The 23,087-nt window shown below is 41.7% G+C and overlaps 1 protein-coding gene across 2 annotated transcripts in view; it reads left to right on the top strand.

Annotated features, from left to right (window-relative positions):
• exoc4 (exocyst complex component 4) overlaps window positions 1-23,087 on the top strand; it is a 102,367-nt gene that overhangs the window by 29,339 nt on the left and 49,941 nt on the right. The window contains exons 11-12 of one of the 2 annotated variants that reach the window (XM_041030347.1): window positions 9,310-9,406; window positions 10,948-11,700. In XM_041030347.1, coding sequence (XP_040886281.1) covers window positions 9,310-9,406; window positions 10,948-10,993 — 143 coding nt within the window. In that variant the 3' untranslated portion in view covers window positions 10,994-11,700. Of the gene's footprint in view, window positions 1-9,309; window positions 9,407-10,947; window positions 11,701-23,087 lie in introns of those variants that run through there. The other variant, XM_041030346.1, reaches the window with a different exon arrangement.

Here is a 23,087-nt window from a genome sequence, read left to right as displayed (position 1 = left end):
TCAGCTGTCTGTCTAAATGTGTGTATACTCTTTGTGGGTGTGTGTGTGTGTGTCCTCGGCGAACCACTGCTTTAGAATCACAGAACCTAATCCAGATTCAATCACATTCCCTATGAATAAATGATGAAAACAACAATTTTCCAGCTATAGATGTGTTACCATGCCCCCCATATTCCTCTGCATGTCTCCCAAGCACTAGACTTTTACGTCCTCGCCCTCTGTCTTTTTTTTTTTTTTTTATTGCCTCTCTGTCGTGTGTGTGTTGGCAGTGGATGAGTCGGAGTGCCCCAGTGGTCATCTGGGAGGTGAAGTGTGAATATATCTCAATAACTGCGGCAGTCTTGCACCACACCAAGCCAGTAATGCATTAACACAGCGTCTTTTTGATTTCATTTCTCTTTGTGTCGCGCCCGTTCATTGTGTTTCGTGTGATATTGCCTTGCCCCGGGCCACGTTTGATGTGACGCCCCCACCCCTGCGACAGCCGTACACAAAGCCTGCCTATCACCACACGCTTGCCCCGGACGTGCACGTAAACAAACATACACACCGTCAAACTTCCCCCTTCCCCCTGCAGGCACGTACATAGACTCCCATTTCCAACTTTCTCCCACCTCTGACCTCCCACCAGTCCTAAGATGTATTCATAATCATCTCAGTTCCAAATCTGTTTCGCACTTTCCCTGTTTTCCTTTTGATATTCAAATAGACTTGTTCACAGGGTGTCCGTCAAACAAAAAGAACAGTCTGGCTGCGTCTCCTATGCAAGCAATCTAGTTACAAACAGCTCGTCTTCTGCCCACCCCTTAATATGTAATGCTTGGTCTGAGGTGCAGGAAAAAGAAGTCTGTGTTGTTTTAGGGGCTTCTTGTTTATGTATAATAGCATCATGTTCCCATGAGAGATGGGGGAATAGGGAAAGGGGGAGGAGGAAGCGAGTGACTGCTGTGGGCAGCCAGAAGTGATGTTTCTTGTCAAGCTGATTTGTACACCCCAATAGGGAGGGGAGGAAGAAGAGGTGCAAATGGAAAAATGTCTGGTGGGAGATGTGGGGGTGGAGGTAATGGTGGGTGGGATATCAGGGGTGGGACTAGCAGATGTTAATAGCCACGTGTTCTCAGAGGTGTGTGAGTGTGTGTGCGTGTAAGGTGAAGTAGCAGAAACAGCATGTTCCTGCCAAGTGATGTGTGGTGTTGCACACTTTGCCAAACTGGGATTGGGCGTGCTGGGCGTTGAATGCATTATGTTTTGTGGAAAGTCCCTTTTTAGAAACGCTTGGACCTTTCAGGAGGATGATGGGGTCATTAAAGGAGGCTTTCACATCACAAAACAACATTCTCTAATATCCCACCTTTTTCATTTGGCTCCTTAGGAAAACTACCCCATGTTTTCTAGGTTTGGCCTTATTCATAGGCAAGCAACCATTTTCAGATCACTTCCGCACTCTTTGGTCACACTCCAGAAGACCCTTAAATCCATTTTTACTGTAAAATCACTGACTAGCACCTCTAATTATACCACCAATCTATTATTTTTTCCAATCATTCATTCTCTTCATCTGTTGTTCAAGGAGAATGTTTGTTCACTCATCTTACGGAGTGATCAATACTTGACTTCCACTGACCTTGCAATTACGATTCATCATATTCATAGATGGAACCTTAGATGCAATTGAACTTTGTCGGTAAAAAAGTCAATAATTATTATAGGATTATGACGCTGGAATGTCAAACACACCTGCTTAGCTTTGAAGTGTACTTCAAATGGCCATTATTCCTAGTAGAACATTGTCCCTTAAGTTGAGTGATGTAGAAAAGGCACTTGAACCTGGCCGGATGTGTGCGTGTGTTTGTATACTACATAAAGTATGCATGTAATAAATGACATGCACGACATCCTGTAACTGAGTGACATGTTGTAACTAAGTCTATCACTGTGCGCCACAGGAATGTCATGAGAAAATGACGTTTCCCCTCTTGTTCCAGTGTCAAACCTTTATGAATCGCTTTGTTCCAGCAGCGACATAACTGGGTTTGTAGATAAAATGCAAGGTACCTCTGTTACCTGACAGGCTATTACCGTGAAAGGCCTGTATTTGTGTTCAGCATGAAAGCAAATATGGAGGAGCTCTGCATATTGTGGAAAACAGGCACTCATACACACACTGCTGCAGATGTCCTGGCTCTCAGTAGTTACTTTCTATGTCATCTTCGACTCATTGTGTTCAGTTTGCACATAGATTTCAGCAAAGTTGATGATAATGGTTGAAACAACATTACCGATGTGGTTCCCCTTCCCTCTTCCTCCAAGACATACGCACTCATAAATGCACAGTGTTGGATTCTCATCTGCTGTGGGACCAGTGATTCAATTACAGTAGATCTGGTGCTGAAATTAAAGTGGAGCATAGAGACAGTGTGGAAAATGCACTGTGGCTTGTAATAATAATATCAGGTTTATACTGTAGAGTACCTCACCATAACCCCTGGTTAGGAGACGAAGGATAACAGGATTATAATGGGAAAGACATCACAGACATTTATTTAAAGGCTGATATCAGAGTTGCCAGTGTTTAACTCACTGTTGTTGTGTCATATGTTTGTGAACCAGCTAAAACAAAGCGTTTTACTGACTCTTTCATACGAGTACATTGCACATTGCACCTTGTTTTTTCCTTTCATTTCGTTGTTCTGGCCCTCCACTTTTAGATAAAATGTGAATCACAGATAATTATCCAAACACAAGCCAGCAGCACCTGCTGGAATAAATCTTGGTACGGGCCCAGGAGTAAAACTGGATGCCAACCAAAATTACTCTAGCATTAACCAAAGCGTTTCCACATGAAACACTGCGTGTACTGTATGTCTTATTCAAGCATGCAATGATGGCCCTAAAAACTGAAACAGTTGACGAATGAGAAAGCTTATTCAGACATGTCTGCAAGTTACGGTAATGTTGCATAAGCAAAATGTGAAGTTTTTAGGAAGAACCCTTTCTTTATTTCTCTAAGAACTACTGAGATAAAACATGAGCATGGCCAGAATTAGTTATGTGATTTTCACATGACATCAGGATTTAGACCCACGCCTTGGCGATGTGACAAACGGCTAAGCCAGACATTAAATTTTGAACTTTTTTTGAATTTATTTTTTCAACAGAAGGAGAAGAGAACAAGGTTGTAATAGTTTACACAGCGCAGACATTTAATCAGACAGACTGAGCTTGGTGTATTTTTCCAACCTGAGGCTAATTTTAATCAGCATTGGTCTTGTCATTATTGGCGGCTTTGACTGTTACCTCTGTGTTTACTTTTAATCTCAGGCCTGCTGATTGGAGAAGATGGAGGGATGCACAAATGGAAAAGTGAGGGAGGGAGGGAATGAAGGGTGGAAGAAGGGCATGAGGGACTTGAGGCTGTGGAGACCTTGGCACCTGCTCCGTAGCAGCTACACTGGTAGCCTGACAGATAAACACACACCTCTTGCTTTCCCAGCATGCAACAGGTTCTTCCGGTAAAGAAAAGGGTGTGCACCGTGCTGGCTGATTCCCTGCTGGGCCCAATCAAAGATGTGATGACACTTGGTTTTCTGGCCGATTAGCCCTCCTGGTCTTAATACACACACACACTCACGCGCACAAACACACGTATTTGCGTTCAATCACTCATACTTAAATCTTTGTTATGGTTGACAGGTTTTAGAGACCATGCTATTTTTAAACTCAAGGTGACTGGAGTGAGCACAGTGGTGCTGGTTTTTCTTATAAATTATACTTGCCTCTTTTAAGGATGATACTGGTGCTTTAAAAAAATGAAAAGTTTTTCATATCTGTTTCATATTACTGAAACAGGGCTAGTACATGTACACAGACACATGCACACGCACACCAAATGACAGTTGAGTTTCTAGTTCTTTTACTGTGGGAGTTTTCTGGACTCCAGACATGTGCCAGCATGAAACACTGATTCAAGTTGGTGTTTCAATGTGTTAGATAGATGTTTTATCCTGTTTCATATCTTATGCTGGTCAAATTTCATGTTTAGGTTGTAGCTACAGGTTTTTTTTTAATATCATTAGTGGTTCTACCTTCTTAGCTTACAGAAATTGGTTGCAGGTCTCATTTGAATCTCAGGTGAATTGTTGTGTAAGATAAAACGAATGTATGGTGTTTTTAGCATCAAAACTAAAAGGTTATACAGTTTTCACTGTACTGTAAAAACACAGCTGTGTGAATGCGTTTGTCTTTTTGTGAAAATGAGAACCCTGTACAAAGCCAGTTTTCTAACGTTGCCACCACCAGTTGGCAGATGGAAACTGTACTGACTTTGCTGAAGTATGAAAGACAAACAACATACATTTCCAGCTGTTCAAAGGGGTTTTCCCTCCAAAACAGTTCCATGTTTAGGATGACACTCCCTCATGTCTCAAAAGGCACATTCTCCACAATTAATATTCATCTTGCTACCAGAGTGCATTGTTGTCATACCACCACTGACAGATGTGCATTCATTAAACTCAAGACCACGGAGACACATTGTATACCACAGTGACACCTTTAATAATTAATCCAACTCAATTTGCACCTGAATTTATTTATACTATCATTTATTTATACCATTTATTCTCAACTGAGGTTTGGATTTGGTCTCCTGGTTGGTGGAGCAGCTGATACCATCCCATCAAATTAATTTTAATAATAGAAGGCACTCATTAAGACCCAATCAGACATGAAGACAGTCTGAGTGGAATGGGATGCCCGGAATTGACCAGAGATTCATACATTATTGACACAGAAACCGATCTTATTGGATCAGCAGGTTTCAGCTCTGTGAATATGCAGCCAGCTGCCAGTCTGATTTTTTAAAATTTTTTTTCAAGCATGTGCAGACACACTTTTAATATATATGTACTAGGGGAATATTACCTGAATTGATCACTCCCAAACTAATTTTCATGGCATAACAGCTACAGACAAATGAGGCCATTGAGGGTGAAAATTGGATTATTCTATATGCTGCTTTCTATTTGCGCAATTTAGCTTGAAATGTGCAGCGCTGGCTAACGGCACAGATTAGGTGCCTCAATCAAATGAAGAGCGCTGCCTCACTCCACTTGTTTACAGACAAACAATTACTGTACGTGGGGTGTAAAGGTGCAGATTTCGCAGAATCCTACCTGTGAAATTTCAACTGAAAGGTTATGTCCAAACGTATTTCTTTGAGTGTTGTGTCTGCTCGTGCTGTCTTTACCAGCACAGCCAATTGTTTTCAGCTTTGTGAGCCTACATTGGGCGTTTCTGTGTGAGGGACATGATTGTGAGTCAATTACACCAATCACCCAGTCGCTCTCCTGCCAGTCCCAATCAGAATCTAGCCAGAGCGATCACAGGTGTCTTTGATCCTCTTGAGCTGACCTTTTTGATAACATCCAGGCACAAGCCCAGCTTGGCACATTAGCTGTAAATGAGAGATTACAACTGTGATCACAAGGGGAACATGGCTATTGTATTGAGACATATGAACAAAAAAAACACAGCTTTTACACATTTAGGATATTTATGTTTGCAGCACTGATTTAAAAGACCAGTAATACCGTATGTGCTACACAATACATGATGAAACCATATTTTGGGTGGCTAATGATACTGACAGTTTTGAGCAGCTATTTAAAGTTTAGTTAGCTATCTGCTAACTAAACTAACAGGATGAAGGACAGGGCAAATATCAGTGCTGGGGCTGGGTATCCCTAACTGGTACCCTTTGCAAAAACAAACTGTGGAGAACATTGATTTCCTGACCAAACCCATTTGATCAAAATCTAAAAATTTAAACATATTTTTCCCAGTACCCCTGTGCTGCATTTTGTACCACAAAAACAACCACTGAGGTCTGTCAGAGTTCTTTTTTGTGTGTGTGTGCAGACAGCACTGTGCTGTCTGTATAGAAAACTATTAAGTTTCAGGAGAGTTTTTAGATTTATGTAAATTTAATCCACAATATCATGTGTCTATATATGTGGTAGAACATGTACATACAGCATCAAACAGGGAATTAAGAATGTATGGACTGACTTTTTCACTTTTCACTGTACTTCTTTCTCCACAGCCACTCACATTTACACTTCTGAACAAAAAAAAAAAAAACTCATTCAAACCACTTGTAAATTAGGGATTATGACTGTTCCTTTGCTCGTCTGTCTGGATTTTCTCATCTCGTCCTCTCTCACACACTCGTGGATGCATACAGAAACACATCGGTCCCAGGAGACGTCGGAGCGTGTTAAAGGAGGCATCACACGTTCATTCTCTCCCTGCCTAAATCTGGGCAGGGCCGGAATTCATCACAGGATCAAACCCGTTTCTCATCAAACCCAAGAAAGTGTAGCTAATGCAATTTCACTAAGTCACTGCTTGACTTGATTGCATGTGGGCTGGGAGTGCATGCTAAGGCACCATAGGGGGCTGGAGGGGTGTCACTGTGTGAATGTGTGTGAGCATATGGTATCTGTGTAGTTTTGGTTGATCGATTTGTTTTAGGCTCTCTGTGTCAGTACACAATGCACAAATTTGTGTATGTGCATGTTGTGTATTAAAAGCCATTGTACCGTATGAATATATATATGTACCTGTCTGTTTGTATGCCTTTAATCTGTGGATGTTTTTATAGATAGAAGTTGTGGTTAGTGTCTGCTTAGGTGTGTGTGTGTTGCAGACGGTGCAGTGGTCCTCAAGGGGGATTTCAGGCAGATTTGGCCACATTAAAATGTGTCACTTCTTCCTCTACAGCTTTCACTTGCCGTCCCACTGAGCACCACACCTCCACACACCCCTCCCAGTAATCCTGGATCAGACCACACACCAAGGGACACGAATGCACATAGACACTCATCCAAACAACACTAACGAATCCTCAAGCACGCACGTTCAAACAGACAGCCTCTTGCAGACTCGCACTTTTACACGTTGTGTTGAGAGAAGACTGGCAGCAGTTTGGTGGCATCCTGACCTGAAACCGGAGCCACCCTGTCACGTCTAGACAACTCTGAAGAATCGCATGCATATTAATGCCAGGCTACTTAATATTCATCAGAACTATGACCCGTTGGCAGCTGGTTCCAGACCCCATGGATCAATGAGGTCTCTTCCTCGCTCCTTTGTTTGACACGGATGCAGATGTTTAGAGCATGAAATTAAATTGGTCACTGTCATTGGGAATACATACGTGGCAGTCAATTTGTGTGTGTGTTTGTGTGTACGCGTGTGTGTGCGCGTTTTGTGTAGTTGCTGGTTAGTCGTGGCTCTTGGAGCAAACAAGTAACGCTAACTTCCCCAGAGTCTGTGACATGTTGATGTTATTCATGGGAACTTGAGTGTTTGCAAGTTGATGACAAGGAAACAAAAGTTTAGCCAGCTCTTTCCATGCTGATGATCAGAGAGAGAGAGGGGGAGAGAAGGAGAGAGAGGGAGAAAGATAGAGAAAGATAGAGAACATGAGGGAGCGAGGGAGGACGAGCAAGAGAGTGCGTTGGCGGCAGCTTTGTTTAGGAGCCTGTAATTGAGTCTTAATTGAATTGGCACCAAAGGAGGGATGAATGGATGGAGAGAGAGAGAGAGAGAGAAAGAGAGAGTTGGAGTGAATTGGACCTCATCTCTGTCTCCACTTAGCAACGCGAATGTGGGCTCACCGTGCAGTCGAATTTCATGGCAACAGATCGGAATCAGAAACCCTTGGTTTGAAAGTTTTGGATGGAATGAAAGCTTCCCTTGTCATTTTAATGAAAATACGGAGAGTGTTGTCTCCCCTACTTTTCAGATGAAACTTGTTCCATTAGAAATGTGTTATAGAGCCCAGCTCGGGGAACAATGGGTTGATATGCATTTGAATGCGAGGCTAGGCAGGCTGCACAGGTAATGCGGAACAGGCTTTCGCACTATGGCAGGCTGTCTTTGTGTTATATTACAGTAGCTTTGCAAGGCCGTATTGGACATGGAAATGAAACACAAGAAAACAGCAGAGCAAGGCTTTGTGCCAAACTGAAATCTCACCATTTCAGATCCCACACATCCACACACACAGACACAAGCGCACACACCCTTACCCATTTTGAAACCCTATAAAAGTAGCTTGGATCACCATCTTGTTTGATTTCTGTCCAGTGTTTCCACTTACGTACCACACTTGACACCAAATCTCAACTGTCCAGAATGTAACAGGAAAGTACAGTGAGCCTGTTGACAGTATTATACTTCAGAGTCCTAAAATCTTGGAATCAAACTGTTTTTTTTAAAAATGTTTTCCCACACACAGAGTTGAATTCTTATTGTATCAGACTCCCTTGGTTTTGAATCTAGAAAGCAATTTATTGCATTGTCTGGTTTTTCCAGTCTCATGGTTGAATTTTTGCTTTATACCATGGGAGTTAACCACAAACCTAAATCAAGAAATTGTAATGAATAACATTGTCTTGACGGCATAAAGACAGGAATGCTGCCGCCTCGCTGCTCTCCGTCTCCTATCCTTATTCATCAACCTATCACAATTTGCTTGTGAACGCTGCATGAACCTATGGTAAACGTGTGCATGCATTCATGCATAGTATTCTTTCAAAACTTTTATACATGCACACACACAGACGGTTCTTTTACTCTGCAGTTTGCTATATTGAAAACAAGCTGCAATTTCTCCTCCATCAATTATATTGATTACTTCAGGATGAGTAGAGGTAATGAGCTTCGGTGTTCTTTCTTTCCCCTATGATCTCCCCTCTTTCCCGGTCTGCAGCTCCCCCCTCCTCACCCCTTTTGTTACATGGTAATGATTTTCTGATTAACCCTGTTAGCTGAGGGGTTTACCCACGCAGCGACGTAGGGGTATAGAAGAGTGTGAGCATGTGGGATGCATTTGGATTTGTGATTGAGACCAGCTCTGACTGAGTGATATGTTTATTACGACTGAAGGTGCAGATGCAGAATAAACAAAAAAAAAAGTTTATTAATAGGAAAAGCATACCTTTTACATGCCCCCTCCGGGGAGACCCGGGTTCAGGGTCACTTACAGAGCAACACCCTTGGGGTTGGTTGGGATTTGGTGTATTGTTAAAGGACATGGTGATGATTACTGAAGCTTTGAGCCTGGGTGGTCCAGTTGAAAGCAGATCCTCACATCCACCTTAATCTTCTTGATGTTATATGATCCACAAATATCCATTTTACATACTGAGCAGCAAAAGTAACCCCCAAACAATAATTACTATGTATAGAAGTCTGTTTTGACATGTTTCATTGAGTCATGTCCTCTTTCCTGTGTCCCAGGTGGTGCTGATGACAACCTGATTGAAGGAGGAGAAATGAAGTTTGTGTGTAAACCAGGAGCGAGGAACATCACTGTGATCTTCCAGCCTCTTCTCAGGTACAGCACTGAGTGATACACTCAACACCCAGCCAAGAACAGATTTGAGTGTGGTTTCCGGATGTGTTTTTAGTTTATCAGAAATGCGATATGCAACACAAAACGACAGGAAGTGTATAGTCTCTCATCTTCTGATTTACAGCTAAATAGGACTTTATGTGATTAGATTAAAATACTGCTAATGAACGACCTGTTGTTTTTATTAGAATAATTTGGGCAGGATTCCATTAATTGTTCAAGTAGTATGTGCTAAAGGGCGTCTAGGGTCATACTAGTGTGTCAGACAGGGATGGCCAGGCCACAAGACAAATGAAGCCTGGGACATGACTCAATACCAGTAAAATGTAAACTAATTATATTACAGATCCTCTTAGTGACTATCTATTGATTTTAACCTTTTTAATGTTTAGTGTGATATAAATCAAACATGATGTAATATACTGTACCGTACCCTCAGTTCAAAATCTTTTGTTGATGTCTGTCCAGGAATTGGAATCATCTACTGCCCTTGCTTTTATTTCCCATCAAATTTGAGTATTCTGAAGGGTTGTCTTTGTGGTAATGTTCTGTATGTCTGCTAGTTTTCTATACAGTGCTGCGGTCCCAGTAGAGTAGTGTAAATCTAATAGTGAAGCAGTTTAATTGAATTGGCCTCCGTGCAGTGATACATTACCTTCTAGGATCCATTAAACAGAGATGTTTCCTATTTCCACACTGTGGTACTTGGCATATATTTCTACAGTTTTTAACGTGATGGTGCATATTTTTAATTCCTGGAAACAGAGTAAGAGTTTCTTTTTGGCAAACATTATGACATAGCTAAGTGGCAATGTTGTTTGAGAAACTCCAGTGCAGACGGTGCAAAACAGATGTTTGTTTAGATTTTGTTCAAGTATACTGGCAACTAAATGATGTGTATACCCAGACCACTATGGACTCCTCAACAATATGGAATCACATAACATTGGCCTATTAAGTTAGTTTGCACTCAAGCTAGATTGCACTTCATCTGTCAGATCCATTTTTGGTCTTCATCACTTCTCCACTAATCTAAGCTGTATTGTCAGTTGTCATTTCACCTTTTGTTTGACTGATTGATGCTCTTTGAAAGCAAATGACTGGTTTCAGAGTAAGAACTGTCTACAGTGTGTTTGTGTGTGTGTGTGTGTTGAACTGTGTGTTCATGCAAGTGTTTATGCATGCTCCAGTGTCTTTCTTTGCAGATGGCTGACTGTGTGTTTATGTCCCCAATGTTTTGGCCTTTCCCTCAGTCTCTCTCTCTCTCTGTCCCTCTTCTAACACACTTTGGTTCTCTCTCTGACACACACACACACACACACACACACACGTTGACGTTCATCCTCTGTTCACTGTGAGTCTGGCCAAGCTTTTCTCTGAACAAATGACCAAAAATAAAACGGTGACTAGCTCTCTGCCTACCTCTCCCATGTTGTCTGTAATGGTTCATATCAATCACACCAAACTGCCTTGCACACAGCGCTCTCTTCTCTCTCTCCCTCCTTCCGACGTGCCCTCTCTAGACTTCTAGTGCCAGTGGAGCGCTGTTGCTTGCAGATGGTTTTCTAATGGCAAAGCTCTGGCACTCCGCTGATGGATCACTACACCTCCTGCAGCCAGCCATGCAACTCATGGCAGCTCTAATGACAAAAGCAGTTGGGGGTTGCTGCACAGGAAACCAGTGATGTGTGCGGCAGTGCGTAGGCGCATGAGACAACACGGTCTTAATGTTTGATAGCAAATGGTTTTTGCATGTTGTGGTATATTGCTTTTTCTCCCCTTAAATCAAGTATACTTTATATTGTTTTTGTGTGTCTGAGCGCTGTATCACAAAGTCATCACCATTCCATCTAATGTGATATTAAGCATTCAGTTCAGATGGTGTTGCATGTGATTGGCAAATAAGAACGGCACCTCTTCCAGATGATCATGCTCATAGCTGGCTTAGTAAACCCAGAGTTAACTGAGCCTGCTGATAATGAGCTTCATGATATTAGCTGTCCAGAGCTGCCAAAGTACTTCTAACTGACACCAAGTAACTCAAAGTGAGCCAGTCGAAGTTAAACTTGCTTTGTGATACCAGCATTTTGTCACGCATTTAAAAAAAAAAACTTGTGTCATGGAAGTTCTCCCATCCAGCTATATGTGATTTTGCTGACTTGGAGAAGGTCCAGTATTAAGTATAAAGTATCCAGTATAAAACCCCAGTGTGAGCTGTGTCTGTGCTCTGAGGGCTGTAAGTTTATTTAGCTGGTTTTGTTTAGATTATTTATTATATGCAGAGAGAGAGAAACAAGATTTCAATGTCATCAGCACCACCTTGAACATCGATGTATGTCTGACATATGGTGAAATTGACAATAAAAAAAAGCCTTTGAATCCTTTTGAATCCTTGCCTTCAGCAATATGTCGAGTGCATTTGGGCATCGAGCTTCACTAAGTCTGTGACGTGGTACCTGGTCAGTTTTGGATAGAATGTATAGAAGAAGCCAAAGACTGAACAGAAATGCATATCTCTGATCCAGAATATGCTGGAAGGATTATGTATCCCACCAGGTCTTGGAAGGTCTCAGACTTGCTCGGGAAGAGTTGAGTGAGGTGGCGGGGGAGGAGGACATCTGGGCTACTCTAGTTAACCTGCTGTGTCTACTACCTAGACCTGGCTAAAAACTAGGAAATGGATGGATTATAATGAGCATAGGACTTGTGTGGAGTAGACTCTTCTAATGTAGTTACTTTTAATGTTAATATAGTGTCTAATGTCCTTTCTGTCTATATTTATACTGACCTAGTGAATTCTGCAGCAATTGCATGGGTTACCTCTCTATACATTCTTAACATTGTGAGGTAGGTGCTTTACTCTTGTTATAATGCAACCAGATGGGTCAGGGTGTAGATTGTATGTCTTTAAAGATGCACACACAAATATGGGGCAGACATAGGGGAGTGTTTGTGCATGTAGCAGCCAATTTAGTTTGACTTGTGGGGTCTCCTGCTGACATTTGGGTGATATTTACACCTCTTGCTCCGGATGAGGTTGGCATTTTGAAAAGCTTCAGCAGGCCCCTAATCTCTTCCCTGTACACCATCCACAGGATGACCAGGCATGGCCGTGCCTCTAGATGTCTGCTAAATTTGTGGCCGTGTGGCTGTGTGTGTGTTTTTGTGTGTGTGTAGGTACATTTGCACATGCAGTTCACACCATATGATCACTTTTTAATTAGAGCCAAAGCACACACTCACTCACTCGCTCACTGACTGTAAAACCGTTACTCTTATAAGTTATGATGTTTTTCCTGTGCCTTTTTTAACTCTCAAGCTCTCATTGCCAAACTTTTCATTTGAAAAATCTGACCAAGGCAGACATTTTTCATTTTTTGGCATTAACCAACCGGTCGAATCAAGCTGATCCAAAAAGTATTTCCGTAAGACCCTGTGGAAAATTAAACCTGTACCTTTGCTTTGACTGCCAAGTAGCTGGTGCTATAGGTTAAAGGTTCATATTGGAGTCTTGGAACCCTGGGGGCACTTGTGTGATTGCTGTAATCATTGTCTGTCAAAGCCAGACGTCCAGCAGAGTAGCTGCGTCCCCATATCTGGGCAGTTAAGTTGGAGAGTAAAACACTGTCATGACTAACAGATAAGGAAAATAACATAGGGATTTTAAGAACGCCATTTTTTTTCTTTAGTAACTCAAAGTCATTAACTTGCTGAAGGGCTTAATGTCATAGTAACAGACTTGTGCTCATCTGTTTTCCATTCTAACTGAATTCATGTTGTTTTTAATCTGACTCCAAATAGGTTTTTGGCTGGAGCTTTAGAATTACCTGTTGAGGTGTTTCTTATATTGTCCTCATATATTGTCTAAGCTGTCCATGTACACACACAGCATTAGCTTATTAAAAGTACTAATGTTGATGTGCAGACGCTTGAACGCATACAAGGTCTACTCGAAGTTGGCTGTACTGTAAGTGTCCATAGCTGAGTGAAGAAGTGCTAGGGAGAGAACAGAGTCAGAAGGTTGGAGATTGACAGAGAGCGCTCGGGGGAAGAAGAGAGGAAAGGACAATGGAACAAGTGATGAAAGGAATAAGGAGCAGATAGAGAGCTAGATGACAGGAAAAGGACACAAGGGCTCTGACTCCCACCACTGTAGCCTGTGGTGAAGCCGACACACATCACCACTCTGCGCTAATTTCACACTCTCATTAACTCCCCTCCTGCGCAGCACAAACAGACCAAGAGAAATATAAAGAGCAAGAGTCAGAGGTGAAGCTGAGTATCTTTAAAGAAGTTTTGAAATAGCATTTTTTTTAGGTTTCTCAAATGATTCAGCTGAGGCTTCCACTGTTCAATCCTCAAACATGACTTCCAATTAGATTTGGATTTTTCCACATTTCTACTGACACTCCTGAAGAACAAAACTTTACCAAATTTTCCTGTTCAAAGACACAATGCACCATTGCATAGTGTGCATTCTGTTTTATGTGCAAAACGTCAATATCAAATATTGCATCTCCAGCATGGTCCAGTGTATAGTTTGTTTCATTAAAGGGTCATAAGCAAGCGAATGGCGAAGGCTAGAAGATGACATGATTTGTCAAGCCATAAAAGCAGGTACTTATTATTACAGCCTAGCCATCTTTATGTATTTCCAATTTTTATTGTTTTCTAATGATGAGCAGACTGAAAAACAAGTTCTCTGACAAAACAGTGCTGCAGTAGTAACTGTCCATACGCTTCCTACCGCAGCATGGCAAATGCCGCCCATTACCCAGGTATTTATGATCTATATAAATTCTGCAATTACACAGTCTTTTATGATGTTGATCCACTAGGCTGCTTGTTGGGCAGCATGAATGGCCACATTCCCTGTAAGAGACAACAAACTATAGCACAAGATCAAAAATCTTTTCAAATACATCCCAGCAACAAGATTTGTTTGATCAAAAAGTCATGGTTGAGATCATTTTTGTGACAAGCCTGGTGTTTGTAGTTGCCCACCGAGCTGCCCTGTGTATGACCTTTTTCAAACATGCAAATTCCCACTGCGGCAGAACTGAAAATGGCAAAATAATTTGTCGTTGAACCCTAACCTTCATTTAGTCTGCCAGCAGCTTCATAATTACTGGTGAAGAATACAGTTTTCCTTCAACAATAACATCTGTAGTCAACCTCAAAGAGGTGTCCTCATATAGGCTATTAAAATGCAGCGTGGATGTCTTGTCTTAAGTCTTACTCACACAGCCAGCCCTTGCTCTCTTTTCTAATCTTTTCTCACTCGTTCGGGAGGATTTTCCTCCGTAAACAGCATCCTGCCTCTCTCCTCTCTTCCAGCCCACACCCATTAAAACTGGGAGCATAGTTGGGAATCAGGGGAAGAGAGGATTTTACACTGGAAAGGTCAGAGAGAGAGATAAAGAAGGTAGAAAAAGAAACCAACAACAGAGAGAAGAGAACAAATGGGAGGCAGTGAAAGAAAAACACAAAGGAAAGGATGAAAAAAAAGGAGCGGGCCGACAGGTAGAATGAGAATAGAATGAGATAAGACTGAAGAGGAAGAAAGAAAGTGCTGAGGCTCTTAGACTGCATGTATGCTGGGTGGCATGTTAGCTTGCTTTGAATTGGAGTTGTTTATATACATCTACTGTGTACGGTAGACTAGGAGAAAATGAAAAGAGAGGGTGGCCTGAACAGTAGTGTGTAGGGATGTCCTTTTTTTTCCTATAAACCTATAAATCAATCTTCAATGAATTTGAAATAAAATGTAGTTCGTTTGAATGAATTAGAATTTTTTTGAATTAGCTTAATTATTTACTGCTGGATCACAGACCATGTGCATTATGTCTCAGGCAGTATGTACTTGCATATTGCCTGAGAGAGATAGCTATGCTCTCCTTCTAAATAATAAATAATGCAGTAATTTATGGAAAGCTACAGCTATATCTAAAAAAAATTAAATGACGACCAAGAGAAAGAAACACATGGACGAAGAAGAGGAGTGAGTATGGAAAGGGAAAGCTGGATGTCTGCAGGACACAATGCCAGTTTGCTATGAATCTGTCAGGTGCTCCTACCTGTCACTAGCTGCAGCACCCACCGTATCTTTATTCTTTTATCTCTCCCATGCCCTCCCCGCAGGACAACACACACACACACGCACACCATACACGCCGTGTTGTAAATAATACTGCTAGTTTTATCGTTTCCCAAAAGTGCAACTTCAGCCACTTTCTAGTGAGGTGCAGAGTTTTCAATCTCCTCATGTCTTACAAGCACACACATTCACGGAGACAGACATACGCACTGTGGGCATGAACACTGCATCCACACACACACACACACACACACAAGATATTGTGCAGGAGATTAGATCCATCATTGCGGGGGTCTTTTCTCTGGCTATAGAAGGTGGATAAACTCTTTGATTGTGTTTATCCATCCCATAATGGAATCAAACTCGGTTCCCAGGGCAACCTGTCCAGCAGACTCATGTGAAGCAGACAGTCGTCAGTCGGAGCTTAAGGGGGTCTAGTTTGTCTGAACGCTCAGCAGTAGACTTCTTATGAAGTCGGCTTTCAAGGTCCCTGAGGTTTTAGGGCTGTGTGGGGAAAAATAGCGGATACTGGGAATTGTTGCCTGGTCAGATTAGAGGTAGAAATTGTGCCGGGACACAAAGACAAACGTTTATATATATATACCTTAGACACACACACAAAACACACACACATGGATAGGTCTTTGAAGCTTGTCCAGATGACCAGGTCATAATCACACAGATGTTCACACAGTCATGCTGTCCCCATCGATGTTGTCCCCCGCAGTGCCTGATTGTCTCTGATTGGCTGCTTTTTGAAAGAGATTAGATTGTATTCTCTGGAGATTTGTAGGTCTGTGTTTGTGTCTTGATGCATTGTGTTACCAACAATAATTTAATGAAACGAAAGTCTCCGTTTTTTTTTTGTTTTTTTTTAGTGTAAGATAATTTAATTAAGCCTAATACGATTCTTCAGACCTGTTGCTATGAAAGGACAGAAGTGGGAGGACAGAATGCCTTTAATGCTCATCGAATGAATGCCAGAGGGAGCCGCTGCCAAGAAGAGAATTACTGAACCACAATGAAGAGATGTTTTCACCATGTGTTGCTTTCTCCCACATCCCTCAGTCTTCTATTTGTCTCCCTTTTCTGTCATTTCCTGCATTTTTCAGGGAGGTAATCAGCCACTAAAAGACTGAAAAACAGGACAGACTTTTACTACCCACTGCAAGCCGAAATCCTGAAAGAATGACATAGAGTATTTATAAAGAATTGTATTCTGTGTTTCTTATCTATCTCCTGCCCTTCTGAGAATACTGTCAAGGTGAAGACAGAGTGCCGGAGATGGGTGATTTACAGATATTCTCTTGTTCCTGTCCCACACACTTCCCTGTGTTTTCTCCTTTGAATTCAGCCTCAGTCGCCTGTCTGTCCTCTTTCCATCCTTCTATCCCTTGACAACATGAGCTGCCACTCTGTGTTACTGTCACATGAGCGAGCGCCAGCCCCCACATCACAGCAGCCTTTGATTGGCCAGGCCTTTCCAGGTCGGTGAGCTGCTGCCTGATAATAACCTTGTTTGATTGCTGGAGCAGAGATGTAATTGATTGATCTGCTCACCCTGTCTGGGGCTAGGCTTCTGAAGTAGCCTCACAGATGTGTGTGTGTGTGGGTGTGGGTAGAAGTGCGGTATTGGTTGATTGTTGAGGGGAGTTCTAGATAAGCATACATGCTGACACGTGCACACAAACCTTGACTCACTACCTAGATCAAAACACACACACACACATATACACCCTCACACTGTTATTGTGTAGTATAACATGTAGTGGGTACTGGAGGTGTGCAGATGAGGGGGAATGTGGAGGGAGTTTGTTTTTTTAAACTCCTCCGAGCACATCTGCCCTGTGTACCTCTCTAAACAAACCCCACCAACCAATAAACAAGTCATTAAACCTCATTAAAATTCTCCAACTCCCACTGAAAGGATTGTTTGTGATCTCCTAATTGGTGGTTACATAAGTTAGTCCATCTTTCTAGATAGTTAATTATTCTCAAAGATAGATGGTCTCAACTCATTGCAGCATCTAATCCAATAGTGGCTAAACAGACTTCAGGCAGTTCTTAGAGACAGTGCTTCACAGTTAATAATTGGACTTGGGGAATGTTTGTTCTTAATGTGCGTATGTTTGGGTAACATCAAGGTCTAAGGGCTAACTAAGGTTATGGTTTGTGTTTTTGTGTCGCATTATGTTGTCACTTTTCCTCTCTAATTTGCCTGGTCTAATTTGTTATTGGGCTGTTCACATAATGGCTATGTATGACTCATGTCACACTCACAGTGTGAATAGAAGCTAAACAGACCAGTTGTTGGACAGAGTTTATTTGTTGCTCATGTCTTCGATTTGTACATTTTGGGTAATTTTGCCTCCGGCTCAGCTTGTCTTCCTGTAGTTTTGAAGGATCATTTTGGTGTATTGTTTACATTTATTTTTACAGAAACATTTTCTGTCTGGCTCTGCGGAGATGATTTATTTCCAATAGGGTTTCTAACTCGGGATATAAAGTTAACCAAATATGACTCCCCTATGTCCAACCCAAACCTAAGCTATGAGATGAAGAGAAAACCAAAACTCTGAGGATGCAGCATACATTTTTAAAGGAGGTGGATATTTCTCTGCTTTTGTTATTCCTGCCCTATCAGTGACAATTTGATCCTTGACCAGTCAAACTGGAGTCATGGTCTGCCTTTTGAATGTACAAGTGGAAAAGTCAAACTCGAAGACTGATTGAGTCTATATGTCTAGCCTCTCCTCTCCTCCTCTCACAAGGTTATTTGTTGTCAAAGATTATGAATTTATATGTAAACAAGTGAGACAGCAACCCCATTTCCATTCATGACTCTAAATTCTGACGTAGAAGAAAAAAAAAATCGATGCACATGTTCATCACTTCCCTTTAAAAGTTCTCCAACCCAGCATGAAGTACACATGGTTTTCTCCACTTTGCCCATCTGCTCTTATGTTTGTCACTGGAATAAGTGAAGCATGGGAAGTCAAAGGATAGAAACACTTTTGCAGTAAAGTGTAACAACACTGAACTGCCAAGCTTTCCACCAAGGCTGATGAGCAGCAAAAGTGTAAACACATCCACCATACCCCCCCCCCCCCCGCCCCCCCCCCCCCCCCCCCCCCCTGCCTGTAAGTGGTCTCTTCTCCAAACCTGCTTGGCTAAATTCATCACACCCACCCGAAATAGAGCTCACATCCACAACAATGAAGATTGGAAGGGAATTTCAACCAGAATAGGACAGAACAGACTCTAAGAGGGGAATAAACAACATAAGGGAGGTGGGGAGTGAAAGGAAAAGGCGAAAATCCATTATGTTTGATGTTAGTGTCTCACCCTGGCAGCAAATGCTGGTGGAAAAACCCTGTGAAATGACATTAGGGGCGTCTTGTAATGTGATTTCTGCTATGTGTGAATATGAGATTTCTAATGGATTTGAGCACATTAGAGCAGTCTTTATCTGTAGTATTTATTCCCCCCTGGTTTCAAATGCAATTTGCTAAGTACAACGTTTCACTCTGCTCTAGCTCACTAGCTTTCTGGCTAGAAGGGATGTGGGGGAGGATTATATTATTTTTCTTTTTTTGTGGGTGGCGCTACATAAAGATATCATGATAAATATTCGAGGCACAGCATTTGTGACAAATTGGTATATTATGAGAAAGAGAGATTGTTTCTGTAATATGTGCAGAGGTATGCAGAGAAGAATAGTAGGGTTCTGTGCTTTGAGTTTGTTCATCTGTGCTTAGGTCCAGTGCCTTTGTTTGTCTGCCATGCATATAAAAACTCAAAATGTTATTTGTAAGTTTTAAAACTGGACTTTAAAAGTTTTGGGGTCTGAAATTGCTAAAAAGGTTTCTTATGAGCCCAGATCACAGTTCAGATGTAGAAGTCAAATTGAATGTTTTCTTATGCACACCGTGTAGACAAGCGCACAGGAGAATGAAATGAATTTGGAAATGAATAAATGCAAAAGAATTTAATGACTTCCATCACAATGTCAGCTCTGGGTTTCATGAAAAAAAGAGTCAGAGGTCTAAGGTGAAAGCAACAAATTATTTTAATTCATTTAATGAATTAATGCTCATGTCAAGCCTGTTAAAATGAACACAAACAGAGTCAAGGCAGACTTGCCAACAAGTTCATTCAGTTAGTATGATTTACTAGTTTGTAGACATGAGAATATTCGGCTGCAGCTCTCTCCTAATCAGGAGAGCCCAGACTTCTTGGTGCACTCCTCAGCACTGTGGTGCGCTGAATAAGATTTCTACCAGCCCTTGTGATGAATGAACAGAGCAGTCTGGTGCAGAACTCCAAAGCTCTGACAGAGTGCCATTTTCATAGCACTCCATCACTATCTCACACTGCTTACATTATAAAAAAGACAAAGACTCATGTTCGTCTTCAATTTTCGTGACACCCTAATATCTGTCTCTGACTGATTGGGGTCACGGCATTCCTGATTAGCATGCGCATTTACGTGTTCCTGCCAGCATTTCCGCAAATTGTCCCAAATCAGCCAATGTGGTGCACTCCGAGCTCTCTGCAGGCTTAATGAGCTAGATTAAGAAGGAAGTCATTTAACCCCTGCCTGCGACACACACGCGTGCACACACACACACAGTCTAGATAGCTAGATAGGCATGTGTACTCATCACAGCCAAACAAGCACAGACACATGCACACATACGCATACACTCACACTATAGCCACCTCACCCCCACCCTGTATTTCGCTAGATAGGAGATGGAGCGAGGCCATTATGCAAATGTCAGGTGTCAAGTGTAAATGAGATTGGAGGGATGGGAAACAGAAGTATTGAATATCACACTGGCTCCCTTGGCAACTGCACCAAGGTAATGAGAGCATTCCAGGACGTAGGCTGGCAAAAGCCTTCGTCTCACTGAAAGATAGCAGAGTGAAAATATTAAAAAAAAAAATGTTAAGAGTGAGTCCACTGGGTCTAGTTGATCCAAGAAAGAGTAGATAACACTACCACCTGTCTTATTCATACTTGGAGTGTGAATAAGACAGGTGCAGCTCATATTGTTTCCTGTAGTTGTTGAGATTTACTGTGTGCTGCTATAGATAATACAAAGAAGAAGGGGTGTTACCTGGAAGAACAGAAGACAGAACAGCTGCTAGTTGTAGTAGGCTCATATTCACACCCCATATTATGGTTTATATTGACATAACTAACAGTAGATCAGGCAGATGAATGGAAAAGATGACAGCACTTTAGTGAATTTCTCTCAAAAGCTAAATTCTTAGTATCCAGTCATCCTTTATGTTACCCATATGTTATTTAAATGTCTCTAATTATGGGTACACTGCAGGCACTGTAGCCTACGCCAGTGTCAAAGTTATTTAACTAAAGTACGTTGTCAGTTTTTTAAAATATAAATAAAACCCTTATCAGTCCCCAAAGCCAGCCCTTTTATTCACATGATTCTGAACACAGTCGTATATAAGTGTTCACTGCTGGCCATGTCATCATCTGCCACAGAACTTTGGCCCAGCTGTTGTTAAACACTGGTTGCATACATCTGTCTCTCAATTTATTTCTCTCTGTTTATCTCTCGGTCTCTCTACTCTGTCTACAGCTGTAGGCTGTGCACTGATTATTACGGCTCCTCATACCTAATCCTCTTTTCTTGCCTCTTCATCTCTCCTTGTTCTTCTGACTCCCCCCTTTGTCCCTCTAACTCTCACTGGCTCATTTATTGCTGACCCTGGTCTACCTGTAAGAAAGACAGAGAGATGAAATATTCCTGGAATTACTAAAACCTCAGACTACAACTATTAGTTTAATAATGGATGCAGCTCTGAACAAGAAAATTGTAGAAATGTCATGTAATGTCATTTGTTAGATGGATGTCTCCTCATTCAGTCTCTGGTATACATTTTCAAAGCAACTGACCTACAAAGAAAGAATCGTCTGGTTTAAAGCCTCATCAGATGTAAAACCATGCTTTATTAAAATGAACAGCACTGAACAAAAACCTTCTGCATCTTCTGATGTACATTTTAAATCTGAAATTGCTTCAGGAGAATTATTGTTTATTCATTGTGTAATTTAAAATATTGGCACGAACTACTCTAGCATCTAGAAGTTTTCACCAGATGAAAGTTTTCTTTCTCTTTTTACCAGGTCAGCCTAAACAAAGCAATACAATTTCAGCTGACCTTTAAGAAACCTGCCTTTACCCAACAGAAGCTCTTGATTGCTCTCAGATGCAGTACGCTTCAGAGAGCAAACAATACAATATATTCCAGGCTAACTGATCAAGGTGACGGCATACATGTAAAGCAATTCTGCCATACTTCTTGAAGAGCTATGGGGTGATAGCATGCCTTGCATCCTCCCTGGCGTCATGTTACAACCACTACAGTAAATGCATGGATCCCTCTGTGGTGTGTGAGGAAGCATACGAAGGCAGATTAGTTGTAGCAGATTGCTAGTCCTCTAGTCCTCCTGTTAGGGCTGGGTAATTTTCTTTAAATTTCTTTAAAGAAAATGAGAAACTTTGATGAATCTGCTGATAAGTTGCATTGCTAATAAACCAGTCCAAGCAGGTTTGCCTAAGTTGGCCAAGCTAACTTAGTCACCTCAAGCATTCCTATCTTTGCAAGCAGCACTTGCACTGTCACCAGTAATTAGACTTATTCCCAGACACCAGAAGCTAGGCTCTAAGAAAAAACTTTGTTTTGCTTCCTGTATTGGTCCTTCTTTCGATTCTGAGGCCACCCTGTGTTTGCCTCAATTCTGAACAGTTCTTGATACAACAACGGATACTGATCAGCGAGCTGCAGCTTTCATCATAGACTGCTGCAACACACACACACACACACACTCATTAAATTAAACATAGTCTGAACCAGTTCCAGTGGAATTCAGTTTACACAATAGCCTACAGTTTATCCTTTTATTAGTTTATTGTGTAATTATTGGCTGCTTTAATAAATAATGGTGCTTGTTTATCTCAATTATGGTGAGCTATCTTGTTAATTAATCTAAAACTCTGACAATGATCTGATCTGAACCGCAAATCACTGTGTTGTTCTGAAAAATTCACTCACAGGGACTCTGTTTGGATCCATAGTTCTTCTCTTCCCCTCCTCTCTCTTCCCCATCCTTCCTCTCCCTTTGGTCATCCTGATAACTGAAGTGTTTTATGGACAGAGTCTCTATTTACCCATATAGCTATGTACACGAGAACACACAACTCACACACACATCGCCCACACACTCTTGTCACTTTTTAAAGTGAAACACATAAAGTTAAAGGTCAGTGCCAGCTCAAGGTTGCCTCTCTCCCCTGAGAGCCCTTCCAAGTGGACACACACTCACACACAGACCAAGACATGACACTACAACAAGCAGGCTTGGACAGACTATGAAAGGATCAATGAATAATTTAACCCCTAACATCATATTTCCCATGGCAGTAATGTATACAGAACACCCTGCGCGTGCCTGTGATGTGTATATCTGTATATCTGTTTGTGTGTGCGTGCGCGTGTGTGGAGATACTGTTGTGGCGTGTGCCCGCCTTC

This window comes from Toxotes jaculatrix, chromosome 22 (genome assembly GCF_017976425.1).
Source record: "Toxotes jaculatrix isolate fToxJac2 chromosome 22, fToxJac2.pri, whole genome shotgun sequence".
Classification (NCBI taxonomy): Eukaryota; Metazoa; Chordata; class Actinopteri; family Toxotidae; genus Toxotes; species Toxotes jaculatrix.
Note: the sequence above shows the minus strand (reverse complement) of the source record. Positions and strands in the feature narration are given on the sequence as shown.